This window comes from Poecilia latipinna, unplaced genomic scaffold (genome assembly GCF_001443285.1).
Source record: "Poecilia latipinna isolate Pla-1442-1.1 unplaced genomic scaffold, P_latipinna-1.0 Scaffold1640, whole genome shotgun sequence".
NCBI lineage: Eukaryota > Metazoa > Chordata > Actinopteri > Cyprinodontiformes > Poeciliidae > Poecilia > Poecilia latipinna.
In genome coordinates, this window is record NW_015114256.1 from 66,557 (window position 1) to 80,952 (window position 14,396).

General features: G+C 41.0%; 2 protein-coding genes across 4 annotated transcripts in view; both read left to right on the top strand.

Moving 5' to 3' along the window:
- dap3 (death associated protein 3) overlaps window positions 1-3,801 on the top strand; it is a 10,268-nt gene extending 6,467 nt beyond the window's left edge. For both annotated transcript variants that reach the window (XM_015059591.1, XM_015059590.1), the window contains exons 8-13: window positions 534-614; window positions 1,238-1,402; window positions 1,509-1,568; window positions 1,647-1,736; window positions 3,373-3,490; window positions 3,583-3,801. In XM_015059591.1, the coding sequence (XP_014915077.1) occupies window positions 534-614; window positions 1,238-1,402; window positions 1,509-1,568; window positions 1,647-1,736; window positions 3,373-3,490; window positions 3,583-3,668 (600 nt within the window). In that variant the 3' untranslated portion in view covers window positions 3,669-3,801. The remainder of the gene's footprint in view (window positions 1-533; window positions 615-1,237; window positions 1,403-1,508; window positions 1,569-1,646; window positions 1,737-3,372; window positions 3,491-3,582) is intronic.
- A 1,301-nt stretch (window positions 3,802-5,102) lies between these two features.
- Window positions 5,103-14,395, top strand: gba1 (glucosylceramidase beta 1). 2 transcript variants are annotated; one of them, XM_015059597.1, is made up of 12 exons: window positions 5,103-5,212; window positions 5,371-5,448; window positions 5,525-5,716; window positions 5,784-5,930; window positions 9,018-9,151; window positions 9,232-9,404; window positions 9,502-9,591; window positions 9,685-9,832; window positions 11,185-11,409; window positions 12,447-12,610; window positions 12,686-12,802; window positions 12,912-14,395. In XM_015059597.1, the coding sequence occupies exons 2-12, from the start codon at window positions 5,376-5,378 to the stop codon at window positions 13,015-13,017; spliced, it is 1,569 nt and encodes a 522-aa protein (XP_014915083.1). In that variant the 5' UTR covers window positions 5,103-5,212; window positions 5,371-5,375; the 3' UTR covers window positions 13,018-14,395. The 2 variants fall into 2 exon arrangements, with proteins under 2 accessions (XP_014915083.1, XP_014915082.1); XM_015059596.1 differs by having other exon boundaries at window positions 5,112-5,241.
- The last annotated feature ends 1 nt before the right edge of the window (window position 14,396 follows it).

Sequence of the window (14,396 nt, forward strand, 5' to 3'; positions counted from 1 at the left end):
CCCCCCACGTTTGTCCTGGTACAAACACAAACTTAGTAAAACAAAATGTGTTTTACTGAGATCTTCTACTGAAAACTGTGGTGGCGAACTGTATTCAGCTCCCTCTTTAATTCAGTGTTCCTAAATATGTATAAATATTTTATGATTATTTATGATTAGCCCATTACCATCAATTCCTCTGTGAGTGTATAATTTAACTTCAGCAAATGCAGATGTTCTGAGAAGGCCTCAGAGGTTTTTTAGGGGACATAAGTGACCGATCAGCATCATGGAACAAAGCGGTTATATTATTTGCTGCTCTGTGTTGGTCTATTAGTAAAATCCCCCCCGAAAATGTGTCAAGATTCCCGTTTGTAAAATGAAAATCTGATTAATCCTAAGAGGTACCAATAGTTTTGAGCTGGGCTTTCAGAATGTGCTGCAGAGATTTCCGCAGAGGGTCTTTAGTCTTGATAACGAGAGACATTTACATCTCAAAGTTGATGTGAAAAAAAAAAAAAAAATCGTATGTTTGCAACTTTTTTTGTTCTCAGATAAAACTAAAGGAGCGGTACGTGTGGACGAAGAGGGAGTCCACCGAGGCGGGAAGTTCACTCGGAGAGCTGGTGGATCAGGTCAGTCCTTTATCCTCCTCTAATTCCAGTGTTTTTCATTAACAGCGCATCCTCTCTCTCTCTCTCATGATCTCTGCTTTATTTCCACTTGAGTTAACTCTCCTTCAGGAGTCTTTAAAGTTTCATCTCTCCACCTCCACCGGTGATCGATAGCCAATGAGCCGAGCAGGGTGATGCATCAGCACAATGTTGTTGTACCACCCGCATTGATGAGGACAGAAAGGAGCCGAGGATTTATGTGCAGCTGCAAACCCCTCACTTTTTGTCTGTCACGTTTCAGCTTAGGGAGATTTATTGCATCCATCAGAGTCCGACTTGTCGGTGTTGATGTTTCTGGAGGGCACTGTGCAGGATGCTAACATGATTAGAGGAAATACTGATAAGCATCCCTCTGCTGATTTGATTTGATTTTCTATTAATCTGTCAAATACTTCCTGTTTTTTTTTTTTGTTTGTTTGTTTTCCTTTTATCTGATAAAAACTTGAGGCTTAAAATGGAATGCATTGTGTATAAAATCCCCCCCCCAAATCCGTCTGCTCTTTACCATAATGTGGTGTTTTTAATATTTTTCTGCCTTTTCACAACATCGCATTTTTCATCTGAGCCTACTTGCTTTGCTGTAGGGCATATCGCGAATAAAGAGCAGCAGCGACGTGGTGGGAGCGGTGATGAAGGAGCTCAGGCTGCAAAGCGACCAACCGGGAGCGGACTTCCGCCTGGCCGTGGCTGTGGACGGCGTGAACGCCCTGTGGGGAAGATCCACCATCAAGAAGGGGGATAAGACCGCCGTAAGACAAAACTCGTCCATCATGCTGCGTCCTCTGTTTTTTTTTTTTTTTTTCCTTTCTCTTTCCACAAACAGGAAGTCTTAGGTGTCCTTCTAATTTTCCTCAGGTGGATCCAGAGGAGCTCACTTTGGTTTATAACCTGAGAAAGCTGATGAAGAACGACTGGGTGAGGAGGGACGCAACAGCTAAAGCCTCAAAATGCCGTTTCAGAAACCTGTTGTTGACATTTACCGTCTTGTCTCAGAGCGGCGGCGCCGTCATTACCACGCTGTCTCAGACGGGCTCTCTCTACCATCCAAAATCCGCCTACTTGCCTCAAGATCTTCTCGGAGAGGTAAGAGAATATTCTGTTTCATCTTGATGTTTGATCAGCTGCTCCTCAGAGAGCCGCAGATGATTCAGCTCTGCTGCTCAGTTTAGGCTAATGTACATCAAAAAAAGACATCTAAGTGGGTAAAGACGCAGCAACCGTAGCATCAAAGAAATCACTTCGATTAGTGACGAACCTCATCTATATGGGGTCTTTAAAAGATAAAATGATTCTTAGGGTCGTCTCAGTTTTATATCTTGAGCCGTTTTAAGAACACCCAGAGTTGTTGAGTGTTTAGTTAAATTTACTGCCTTGCCGTAGTCATAACCCGTGACTCTTTCCACATTTTTTTAAATATGCTTTGAGTTTTCATGTGCTAGGCCAGCCAACGTAGAGCCTCACTGAAGCGTACGAAAATTGAGAAATTGTTTCTAAAAGTTTTTGCTTGCAGAAATTCGAAAAGTGTGCCATACATTCATTCCCTTCCAGCCAACGCCTTACACACAAGCATCTTTTGCTACTGTTACAACTGCAAGTCGAGTGTACTATGTTTATCTAAACACTGACATTTTTGTTGATTCTTTGCAAAAAAAAAAAAAAGTTTAAGTTCTGTTAGACTGGATGGAGAGCATCTTGGAGCTTGAAGTCTTGACAAAGATTCTAGATCCGATTTAACTCTGAACGTTTTAAAACATGAATATGCTTTGAGTCAAGGTTTGCCAGCGTAGCTCAGGCTGCATGTTTATGGTTGTTGCCCTCCTGAAATGGGAACATCTGCCTCAGTTTGCACTCTTCTGCAGCCTATAACTATAATTGCGTTGTGTGCATTTATCACATAAAACCTCCCAGGAGTACATTAAAGTTTGTTGAGTTCCCCTGGTTGGGATGTAAAGATTTATGCTTATTAAAGATTGTCTCTAGACTGTTCTCAGTTTTAAACAACCCCTATGCAGATATATGTCTGTTACAGTGTACTTCTCTTAATATTACATTTATCCTCAGAGGATCATATTCTGACTGTTTGGCAGGAAACTGCCCATTGAACTGTTTAAGTTGCTGTTTTTGTAAAGAAAATGGCTTTTTATTTTCTTGTAGTACAGCACAGAGGTGTTGTTTTTCCAGTGAAAATGGAGAGTAAAGCAAATAATGACTCGCATTAGTCTTTTCGACACTGCAGCACTTTAGCATGTGACTTCATTAAGTCGTTTTGAACTAATTACTAGTATATTTGTTGCGCGACTGCACACCAGGAAGTCAGTTCATCCGAGGACTGATAAATCCCTCTTCTTCCGCCGAGAGGCATAAATTATAAGATTTAAAGTGCGATCACGTAACCCACCTAATGGAAAACATTAGCATGATATGAATATAATATTTATTATTTACTTCACCCTTGACTGTGTGGGCTTGACTTTAGCTTTTTTTATTTCCCCCCCCCATCACATTAATGCATATTTGAATACATTTATCATTCACTTCGTTCCTCTTCTCTCCTGAAGTGCCTGAAGCAGTCGTCAGTTTCTGACTTTACTTTTTACATGTGAATTTATTGAAAAAATTGGACTGAATTGGTGCATACTTCAGGATAATAATTAAAACTACGGCTTTAAATGTGTACACAACCGATTTCTTTAACTTCCTGCCTGTGTCGTCCTCATAGAGAGGCTTTGACAACATGGATCCGTTCATCCCCGTCTCGGTGCCCAACTACAGCGAGAAGGAGTTTGAGAGCTGTTACCTTTACTACATGGACCGGAACTGGCTGCAGCACCCACAGAGTGAGTTATGATCCTGTCACTCTGCGGTTGTGTGATTTTTAAAAAATGAAACGCAACTAAAGTTTTCTGACCATGTCTGCTTTAACCATCAGGCCGAACAGAAGAAGGGAAGAAAGAACTCATCTTTTTGTGTAACATGAATCCATCCATGTTCGAAAGACTTTGCGGCCACTTGTGACGAAGTCACAGAAACGTTTCGTCACAACAATGCCACTGCATCGGAAACATGCAAACGTATATCTCTGTGGTGTGTATCATGCTGTAAATTATACTACTTTGTTGCTTTCATAATAAAACATTAATAAGAACAACTGTTTGTTTGTTTTTTATCTTTAAGAATACCATTAACTATCCTAGCAAACAATTTTACAAGTTGAAAATGGAGCAAAGCGTGGAAGAACTTGGGTCATGGTCTTGTTTGACACAAAGTTACATCATCCATGTTTAACACTGCTGGAAAATAAATATTTGAATGTTAAATTATTTTCCTGGTTAAGCTTTGTTTTTTTTGGGATTTCATTGCTACATGCAAAAAAAAAACACAGTCATCAAAAAGCATTTGTCCCCTTATGAATTTCTTGTTTTTACACTCTTATTACACTTGTGTGTTACAGATCAAAGAATTTTTTTAAAAGATGACATCAGTAAATGTATAATATAAAGTTTTCAAGATCGGTTATCCAGAGAAACTTGGCTCTAATAAGTGAAGGGTAATTGCCCCCTATGCCTAATAGCTTGGCAGCAACAACTGTGGATAAACTTTGACCCACCCTTATTTTATGATTATTCTATTCACATTGTAGGATTTTGAACATGAACCACCATCCTGAAACATTTAAGCAGGTTTAGGTCCAGCCTTTCCCCGAAGCCACTCTGAAAGCCTTTTTTTTTTTTATTGCGTGAGATAAAAGATGTGCTGTTGTGCTGCAGATGATGGCGCAGCTGCATAACCGAAGTCCTCCTGAACTCAAGCTGCAAACTGATGGCCAGATATTGTTTTTCAAGATGTTCGGCTAGAGAGCAGAGTTCATGATTCCATCAATGAAGTGAAGTCGTCCAGGTCCTGCAGCAGGAAAGCAGTCTCAGACAGACGTGTTTCCCAGACAGGACCTTCTGTTCTGGGAACCCCTTGAAATCCCCCAGAATGAGCAGGATGGTGTCTCAGGCAAGAGGAATGTCTGGATTTCCCTCCCTCACATTTGCGCTGCAACAATCTTCGATAAATATTCTCCAGTGGATGGATGAAATGTGGATATTCTATTTATTTAATTCTCATCTATTCACAAATATGCTCTTTTACCAGTATTGTCCGTTTTTATGAACTGTGTTCAATTGTGATTGCTTCTACCTCAGTCCATCTTACTCTGCCCAACCTGCTTTATTTGTTTTGTAGTGTTTTTGCCACTTTCAAAGTATTTTCTCCTCTGATTATACTTTTCCGAAATGGACTGCGTTCAATTTAAGGAACAATGGCAGATACATTTCATTGCTATTCATCAGCTCTGAAAACAACACGTTCTCTGTTTTACTCCCTAAATCTCCGCTTTGACGGTAGAGCGCCCTCTGGCTGTAGGCACCAATTACTGCGACGCTGTTCACGTGATCGCTTTAAAATTCACGTGACCAGAGCCAAACGGTGATCAGAAACTGATCAGGAAGTTCCGTAATGGCACAACAGATTGGCGGAGGAGTGTTGTCACCTGAGTTTCACCTTCAGCACAGGTCAGAGTTTCTTCCAGCTTCTCCTTGAGGTGATTTGATCGTTTACAAATAGATCTGAACTACAGGACTGTGAGGTGTTTGTTTTTGTTTTTTTGAGCTGAGTGAGCTCAAGTTATGTTGCTAAAGTTTCAGATCCTTATTATTGTATTCGCCTCCAGGTAAAATGGTGCCGCTGTTGCCATCAGTTCTTGTCGTAGCTCTTGTTGTCAGCGCGGCAGATGTGACTCTTTGCGCAGGTAACGCCAAAACCAAAGACACAAATATTCCCTCCTATTGTTTTTGTGTGCAGTACTGATGTTTGTCCTCTCATAGGAATCAATAGATGTGTTGCCAGGAACTTCGGCCATGACTCTGTGGTGTGTGAGTGTAATTCCACCTACTGTGACGGTGTTGGCCCGGTCAGCCTGCCACCTCTGGGTCAGTACTCCACCTACCTGAGCAGCATGGCAGGCAGCAGGATGGAGCCAGGCCAGGGTCAAGTCCGGGTCAACAGCACTGGAGCAGGTAAAGAGGATGAGCTCTGGGATGTTGGGACATCATTGCTTTTCCTTAATGAGCTTCCTTCTTCCAGGTCTCAGGCTGACGATTGTTCCCTACCAGAAGTATCAGAGGATCAAGGGGTTCGGAGGAGCCATGACGGACGCAGCGGCTATTAACATACTTTCTCTCTCTGCTGGCGCACAGGAGCAGCTGCTGCGACAGTACTTCTCCAAAGAAGGTAAAGATTATAAACTTTATGAAGATTATAAAGTGGCTGAGTTTATGTGGAACAGTGCAACTTTAAGTCATAAAATGGCATTAAAATGGTTATTCTGGTTAGATGTTTCAAAGCAACTTATAATGTCATAGATACAAACCAAGCTCGAGGAAGAAAAAAGACAATGCTTTGCCATGTTGTTTATCATGGAAAAGTTAATATTCTGTTTGTGTAAAAATAAAAGCACAGATTGCCTTGTGAAAAGGAGTTGTTCCTTTCCACTGTGGCCACTCGCTTGTTTTGGAGGAGGGATTGGTCAGTGTGTGACTTGCATGGTTTTATTAGAGAATGCAATTTGCCTATAATCTGTTTAGATGGTGGGCTGATTTATGAGTATGAATTGGATCGTCTGAAGCGTCTTGAGAAGACATTAGTTGGGAGCTAGAGTATAAAAATAAACCAAAATGAACTGCGTTGTTGTTTTAATGTAACAAACAGCAACCAAATCCAACACAGCAAGTGATTGTTTTAGATGAAGCACTACCTGTAAAAATATTAAACATAAGAGCCGATGCACTTCATCCTGTAGTGAAAAATGAAAGCCTTATTGTCTTGCTATATTTGACAGCAGCAGGAACCAGACTTTCTTGTAATCTTGATTTTCAAACAGTCTTTCAGTATTTTCCTTTGGATTTTTAGTGTTTTTATTCCAGTTTGTGACTGTTTTTTTTTTTTCTTTTTAACATAAATCAGTGCTGGTGTGTATTTGTGATCAATGTCCTGCTGGGACACCAAACTGTGTCCAATCATCTATCTCAGTGATGTAAGACGTTTTGCAACACAGGCCAGAATTGTTTACCTGAAAGAATCCGGTGCCGTAATTTAGATTTTTTTTTTTTTTAGAGAAAAGAAATAATAATAATTCTTAAAGTTTGTAATTTTATACTTATGAAATTACAATGAAAGCCAAACACGTGGTCAGTAATTACCAGAGTAGTCAAGTTGAAAAAGGCTGAAAAAGTAGATTTTCTTTTTTTTTTTTGTTGTCGTTTCTTTTATCTGCGATAATTTATTTGCAGTAGATTTTGAATTGCACTCTGGGGCCTCAGAAAATCATCCAAAGAGCCACAAAATGGTCCCCACGCCACATTTTGGAAATCCATGTGTTTTTTTTTTAGATTTGAAACAATAGTTGCAACTCTTCCAAACATTTCTGCTACCAATGTGGTCAAACAGCTCCATCTTTGTGCTGTTTGACTATTAAACATCTCCCCAGAAGACATTTGATCTGACAATATTCAAACTTCAGTCAAGATTTTAGGCGTCGTTACTGGAGCAGATCAATGAAACACAGCAGCAAAAGTGATCCGAGCCTCTCTTCAAAACTTGGTTTGGAATATAAAATGGGATGTAAAATCATAATGATGTCATGTGGCCACCCAGAAACATCTGGCCACTTTGAAGCCAAGTATATGGAGTGGTACTGAATGTGGACATAAAAGCATAAAACTGTAACACACCACCGCATGACATAAACTTACCCCCATCCAGGATTACATCTTTTCTGCTCCCCCCCTCAAAAAAAAAAAAAAAAAAAACAAACAAAAAATCTTTATAATGTAGATTTAGTAATTTTGGCAGAAACCTCAATCTCAATTTTCATCGTGCTGCAAATCCTGTTGGGGGTTTTATCAGATTCAGATCTGATGACCGTCCAAGTCACTTTAATTCTTTTACCGCAGCAAGCTGCTCTAAAATGATTTAGAGTTTTGAGATGGTGGTTCAGATTGCTGAGTCTAGGAAAATAAATGAATAACAGGAAAATGCTATTTCTTTTTTTCTTTTTTTTTAAATTCAGTTTAAATGCGACCTCATTCCCTCCTCGGTTAGATTGTTCTCTGGTGACGGCAACGAAAAACAGAAGCAGTGAAAGTGTTCTCTTAATTGTGTCTTTAGAAAAGTCTTAAGATTGCTGCAGACATGATCTGTTTACTATTATTTTAAAGATGTTTTTTTTTTGTTTGTTTTCGGCTGAAGGGAGAAAACAATTTGATCTTCTCCATTAAATTTGTTAGTATTACAAGGCATGCTGTTTCGCTGAGAACCCCACAACTTAATGTGCGTCAATGTTTTTTTCCTCTTTTTTTTTTTTATATATTTTTTTTTACAAGCCATTCTTTGTAAATGTCAGTGAGGTTTTTATTTGCAAAACACCATAAGATCATCAGCTTTTGCAGAAGTAGCTTATCGCAGCAGCAGCAGCAACAGCAGCAGCAGGCAGATCTTTATCGTTTCATCTTTGAGAATCGTATCTTGTCATGTCACCAGCACAGTACCAGAAAAGAGATTAAAGGACCGCAAAGTACAATGCTCATAATCCTATTGAAGTTTTTATTCACAGTGCAGAGATGAAAGATTTCTAGTAAAGTGAGTCAGGCGTGTCGATGGAACCTTAATTTATTCAGGGAGCAGCGGTGCCGTCACGGTTTGGAGGAGAGCATCATCAGATTCTTCACACCTGCAGATGTTTAAAGCTCTGTGACATCTGCACCAGCTGCGGGGCCCGCGCCAGCGCTCGAGGGCCACCTGGGCAGAATTAGAGCCCACTTTTCAGATAAGACCATGAGCCAGAGTATGTTTTGTAATTTTTTGTAATACTCTAAATTGACTACTTTAGAGCCATCAGTTTATGTGGTTCATTAAATAAAAAGCACTGAAAATAAATAAATAAATAAATTGTACTAAATTTATTGTGCAAAAAAATTGTACTAAAGTTCAGCCACAAAAAACTGAAATCATGTAGTACTCGATAACTGTGTAATGTATCAAAAAAAATATGTATTTTAGTTTAAATGTTATATTCTTTTAAATAAGATTTTTTTTTCTTTTACAACAAATTAAACAGTTGAGCAAATTTAAAATTAAACCTAGCATATTCTTGTCAAAATATGGTATGAACAACAAACGGCACGTAAGTATTACGTGGCTCTTGAGGGCCCCCTGCTGGTCTGGAGTCCCTCGACGGTGGCTTGGTTAACTTGTGCCTTGGGCCGGCTCTGATCACCGAAGACTCTGGACCGTTTTCGTTTCTCTGTGTTGTTGAACCAGGTATCGGCTATAGCGTTGTGCGCGTCCCCATGGCCAGCTGCGACTTCTCCACTCGCCTGTACACCTACGCTGACACACCCGGGGACTACGACCTGAAGAGCTTCGCTTTGGCCCCCGAGGATGTGAAGATGAAGGTCTCCGTCTTCACACTGAAGCAGAAACGCGTCCATCTCCTGATGTGTCCTCATCAACATCCTCCTCCTCTTTGTTTCAGATTCCTCTGCTGCTGCGTGCCCAGGCCTTGTCCCCTCGCCCGCTTTCCCTGCTGGGCAGCGCCTGGAGCGCCCCCACCTGGATGAAAACTAATGGTGCGCTCATAGGAAAGGGCTCCCTGAAGGGCCAGCCGGGGGGAAAGGAGCATAAAACATGGGCTCAGTACTACATCAGGTGACTTTTGGGTCTTTTACCTTGAATTATTATCGCACACCAGACAGGCCTGATACTGGAGAGATAAATTCTGATGTGTTTTAACTTTCCCTGGCAGGTTCCTTGAGGAATATGCTAAATATAACCTAACCTTCTGGGCGCTGACGACAGGAAACGAGCCCTCTGCAGGAGAAATGACAAACTACAGGTCCCTGATTTGATTTGGAGCAATACGCAGCGTCTTTGTGGCTTAAAAAAAAAATGCTAAAAGTCATAATTTAGTGTCTTTGTGCGGCTGCAGTTTCCAGGCTCTGGGCTTCACTCCTGAGGAGCAGAGGGACTGGGTGGCTCTGGACTTGGGCCCGGCCCTGCAGTCCTCAGCACACCCACACACACACATCCTCATACTAGATGACAACCGCCTGCTGCTGCCCCACTGGGCCCGAGTGGTGAGTCCAAGGACAGACAGACAGATAGAGCAGTGGGGAAGGTCGTCGCTGGCTTTGTTCAACCCACATGGTGGCAGATGAGATCAGAAAGCACAGTTATATTTTAGGAAGCCAGCAGTAGACCAAACATTCAAAAAAAAAAGAAAAAAAAGAAAAAAAAAAGGAAAGTAAAAGCAGAAGGTAGTGCCATGTAAGGTGAATTCAAAATGAGCAATCTGCAGTTGTAATTAAATTATATTTCCACATGCAAGTCATCCGGAGTGCTGATGGAAATGTGTGACATTTACTCTAAAATTTAGTTCATCCCAAAAGTCTACATATTCCTGGTGTGTCCCAGGTTTTGCTAAATATTTTTTCCACAGATAATCTGACATATCCAGTACAATTAAACCCAAAAAACATAAAAATTATGAAAGGAGTAGAGAAAGACGGAGAACAAAGTTTGGAAATACACATTTTTTCACATTCTCATTGGCTTTTCTCATACTCTTCCAGACTTTAAATCAAATTCCAGACTTTCTCGGACTATTTAGAAACTCTGAATGTGTTGCACTACTTTATGCTATGTCTATTTTTTTCTATGAATTTCTGATTCTTTAAACTGAAGCTTTAGGGTAGGAGCATTCAACTGGGGGCCCGCTTCTGGCGTCGGTCCAACCCACCTCATTAACAAAAGGAACATCTGGAAAAACAATTGTGAAAAAAAGATCTCCAAGATTTCAAGCGACAAAAAAAAAAAAAAAAATGAACTGTGAAACTTTAAGTTGTTTTAAATTAGAAACCAACAAGAAAAATACTAGCAGAATAAACTTCAAAATCTGAAATAAAGTTTTCTTTCAGAGCCCATCCTGTCATTTGGAAAGTCAGATGTCAGGAGAATACTTTGCTGAATTTGTAGGAATTATGAGTCTTTTTTTTTTTTTTTTTTACATTAGTAAATCACAACGTTACTGCAATTTTTGAAATGTAATTAGTTTGAATTTCACATTTGTGTTCTGTTTACTGCATTTATGTTTGACGCAGTGAAACAAGTGATAAATGAAAAGCGGCGCCTGATCTGTTGGCTTTCAGTAAATGTGAGCAATTCAGCTGAATAGCAGGGAAAGAAACGTGCGTGAGAACATTAAGTCACTCGTTTCGGTGGAGACTAACGGTAACTAAAAGTCAGTTCAACATCTGGAGACTGTCGAATGAACAGATTTCACTGAATCTCTCGAATTTATGCCACAGTTGTCATCTCAGTAGTGGCATAAATTAGACGGATTCAGTACAGATTATATGATCAGACTAATAAACCTCTAGTTGCAGTAATTATCTTCTGTTTTTTTGGGGGGGGTTTTTTTGCCCTCCAGGTTCTCAGTGATGTTCATGCAGCACGATACATCCACGGCGTGGCGGTGCACTGGTACCTGGACACTCTCGTCCCTGCAGAGGCGAGCCTGGGAGCCACCCATCAGCTGTTCCCAGAGTACTATCTGTTTGGCACGGAGGCCTGTGCAGGCTGGAGCTCAGTGGACCGCGGGGTGAAGCTGGGCAGCTGGGACCACGCGGAGCAGTACGCACATGACATCCTAGAGGTGAGCTCATCTCGGGGCCGGTGCTTGTTCAGTCAGATCCGCTTGTTGCAGACGTCAGATTTGACATGCCGCGAGTCGTCCCGGAGAGGCGCGTCTCCCTTCCCCTCCACGCCGCAGTGCAGGCAGGTTAAATGTTACACTCTGCTGCACACACACACACACACACACACTACAGAAACTGCCTGCAGGGCTGCAGAGCAAGCTGGAACTGGTGTTCTGTGTCATCTTACTTCACTTTAAACTGGAGTCCTTCCATTCTATTCATTTTGTTCTCATTCAGGTATTAGACGTAGCCTGAGTCAAGAAAAACTTGATCCTGTTCGCGCCTCTCTGTCGGTGTCACGTTTTGTCTTGTTACAAGCTAAAACTTTAATGCGCTTTACTGGGATTGTATGGGACGAACGGATAAAAGGTAAAGCGTAAGTGTGTAGTGGAAGGCAAGTGATGGGTGGGTTTTCAAATAATTCTAGAAAGACTAATCTGAAAAGCATTTGCACGTCTACGTACTCGATTTCTGCAGCACCAGTTTTTACTGGAGGAACAGTCGGAAGTCCTTTGGGCATTTTTGTACAAAGCTAGAAATGGAAAATTTTGTGCCTGCTCTTCCTTCTATTCAGTCAAACTAGAAGGAGTAAATGTAGTAAACGTCAGTTTTCAAGACTTGCCAAATATTCTCAGTTGAATTTTGGTCTGGACTTTGACTGAACCACTCACCTAGCTTTGGCTCTAACTTATCTGCTATGTCCCTTCGTCTTCTGGATGCCGTTACATTAGATTTTATTTAGAAATGTCAGAGTGAAGAGGGCTACGTACAAAATGCACATCACACTATTACTTGTAAAAACCATTCTTAATTTCAATTACGGCGCATCCCGTACTTTGTGTTGGTCCATCACATTATATTCCAAACTCCGGTGTGTGTTTGTAGTAACAAGACACTGTAAATGGCCAGTTAGCAGATTCACTTCATGAAGAAACACTTCTCACTACTAAAGTTTCAGAAGACATACGATACGAGTGTGTTTCCTCTGTTTCAGGACTTGAATCACTACGTTGTGGGCTGGACTGACTGGAACCTGGCACTGGACCAGACTGGTGGGCCAAACTGGGTGAAGAACTTTGTGGACAGCCCCGTCATAGTGGACGCCAAGCGGGACGTCTTTTACAAACAGCCAACTTTCTACAGCATGGCCCACTTTAGGTGACGATTTTTGTTTCTCGCATTTTCCCTGTTGATTTTTACAGCGAGATCCTTATGTTTAGTCTTTGTATACAGTGCATTCCTGTGGGAGGGGTCGCAGAGGGTGGGCGTGTCCGCTAGTGCAAAGACACAGCTCGAGTTCTCCGCCTTCGTCAGACCAGACGGCTCTGTGGTTCTCATCGTTCTCAACAGGTACTAATGAAGAAATAGGTTCTAATTAGTGCAGTTTAGTGGTAAATACTAACCTGCTTTTTGTGTGTGTGTGTGTGTGTGTGTGTGTGTGTGTGTGTGTGTACTTCAGGTCATCATCAGCCATTCAGTTTGAGGTGTGGGATCCGGCTGTGGGTTACATTCCCTGCACCACGCCGGCCCATTCGCTGCTCACGGCGGCTTGGAACGCACACTGAGATTTAACACTGACGCACTAACTCTGAGCATTACGGACACATTTATAAATCGCATCAAACTGTTGCGTCTTCATTAGGGTCTGCACCATTTACATGCCGGCACACTCAGCAGCTTAAGAAAGGGGGTCCGCTCTTTATGTCAGCTAATATAACTTAAGAATATGCTGAATCTGTTTGTGACAAAATCTTCAGACATCATGCACATATGAGTATGAGTACATTGTATGTGTATGCAAATGATTTGGTCCACGGTAGTTTTCATTTTTGAGTTATTTCCTAAAGAAATAGGAAAACTGCACTGGAAAAGATGGAATTTCATCACACATTCATGTCGTCATATTTTCATTGGTTTATTCTCACAATCCTGCTAACTTGAGATGTTGCAACATTATGAGAGGCCGCTACTTACCCGCCCAGCCAGTGTTTACATGTGGAGATTAATTGCTTTTGAAGATTTGATTTGATACGGGGGCCACTCGGGGTTTAAAACGGGAGCAGTTTGAGTTCTAGATGTACTGAACTGGATTTCTTTTTCCAGTCAAGACTTACATCTGATCTCTTTGTCAGTTTTGCTGATAAAGGCTGTGTTTTGTCAAGTGGATCTCATTCAGCATGACTTCACCTTGGCTGTTAGGTGAAGCAACCCAGGCAGTGAGGTGATTCGGGACGATCCACATAAAAGGTGTCAGTTTTAAACCCCGGGTAATAGGATATAAGCTTATCTTTAAATTGGACATCAGACTTATAAGCCCTAATAACTATTAATATTAAACTGCAGACTAGCAAACACAGTTTGTAAAAACTCCAAGATGGGTTCATAAATCAAACGGCAAAGTTTGAACATCAAACAACTTGGATGATTTTGACTTTTCTTGTCATAAATCCTTGCTAAGACAATTGTCCACTTGAACAGTTCGTAGCCCAAATTCTGAGATGAAGATGGATCGGTTACAAGCTGATTCACTGCTATCATCAGCAAATATGCTCATTTGTTTTGCACTACGAATGTGAAGGTATTCAGCATCAATAATGTCCCCACTGGCTTTCCCTACATTTCCCCAGTCGGCTGGAAAAGGAGCAGACCCCGTGTCGGTTTTATTATGAACACATTTCTGTTTCGCACAATTACTAGTTATTTAAATAACTCCAAAGAACCTCAGCACATTTTTAATCGAGTTTGTGAAGCTATTTTTTTTTTTCACCGTTTTTTTTCAAATAAGCAACATGCAATAAATGAAAGTGATTTATTCACAAGCCTCATCGTGCTACTAATGATCGTTCTGATCAACAAAGCTCATAAATGCCTTCTTTTAGTTTTATTGTGTGTAAAGCGCACTGTTCAAAAATGTTTCTCAATATTAAACGCACTTTAAGCGAGC

Excerpts from the sequence above, each read along its gene's own strand:
- gba1 (XM_015059597.1), top strand. The coding sequence starts at position 5,376 with ATGGTGCCGCTGTTGCCATCAGTTCTTGTCGTAGCTCTTGTTGTCAGC. Across the intron at positions 5,717-5,783 it reads GGTCAACAGCACTGGAGCAG|GTCTCAGGCTGACGATTGTT; the intron begins GTAAAGAGGATG and ends TCCTTCTTCCAG. Across the intron at positions 9,592-9,684 it reads GGAGAAATGACAAACTACAG|TTTCCAGGCTCTGGGCTTCA; the intron begins GTCCCTGATTTG and ends GTGCGGCTGCAG.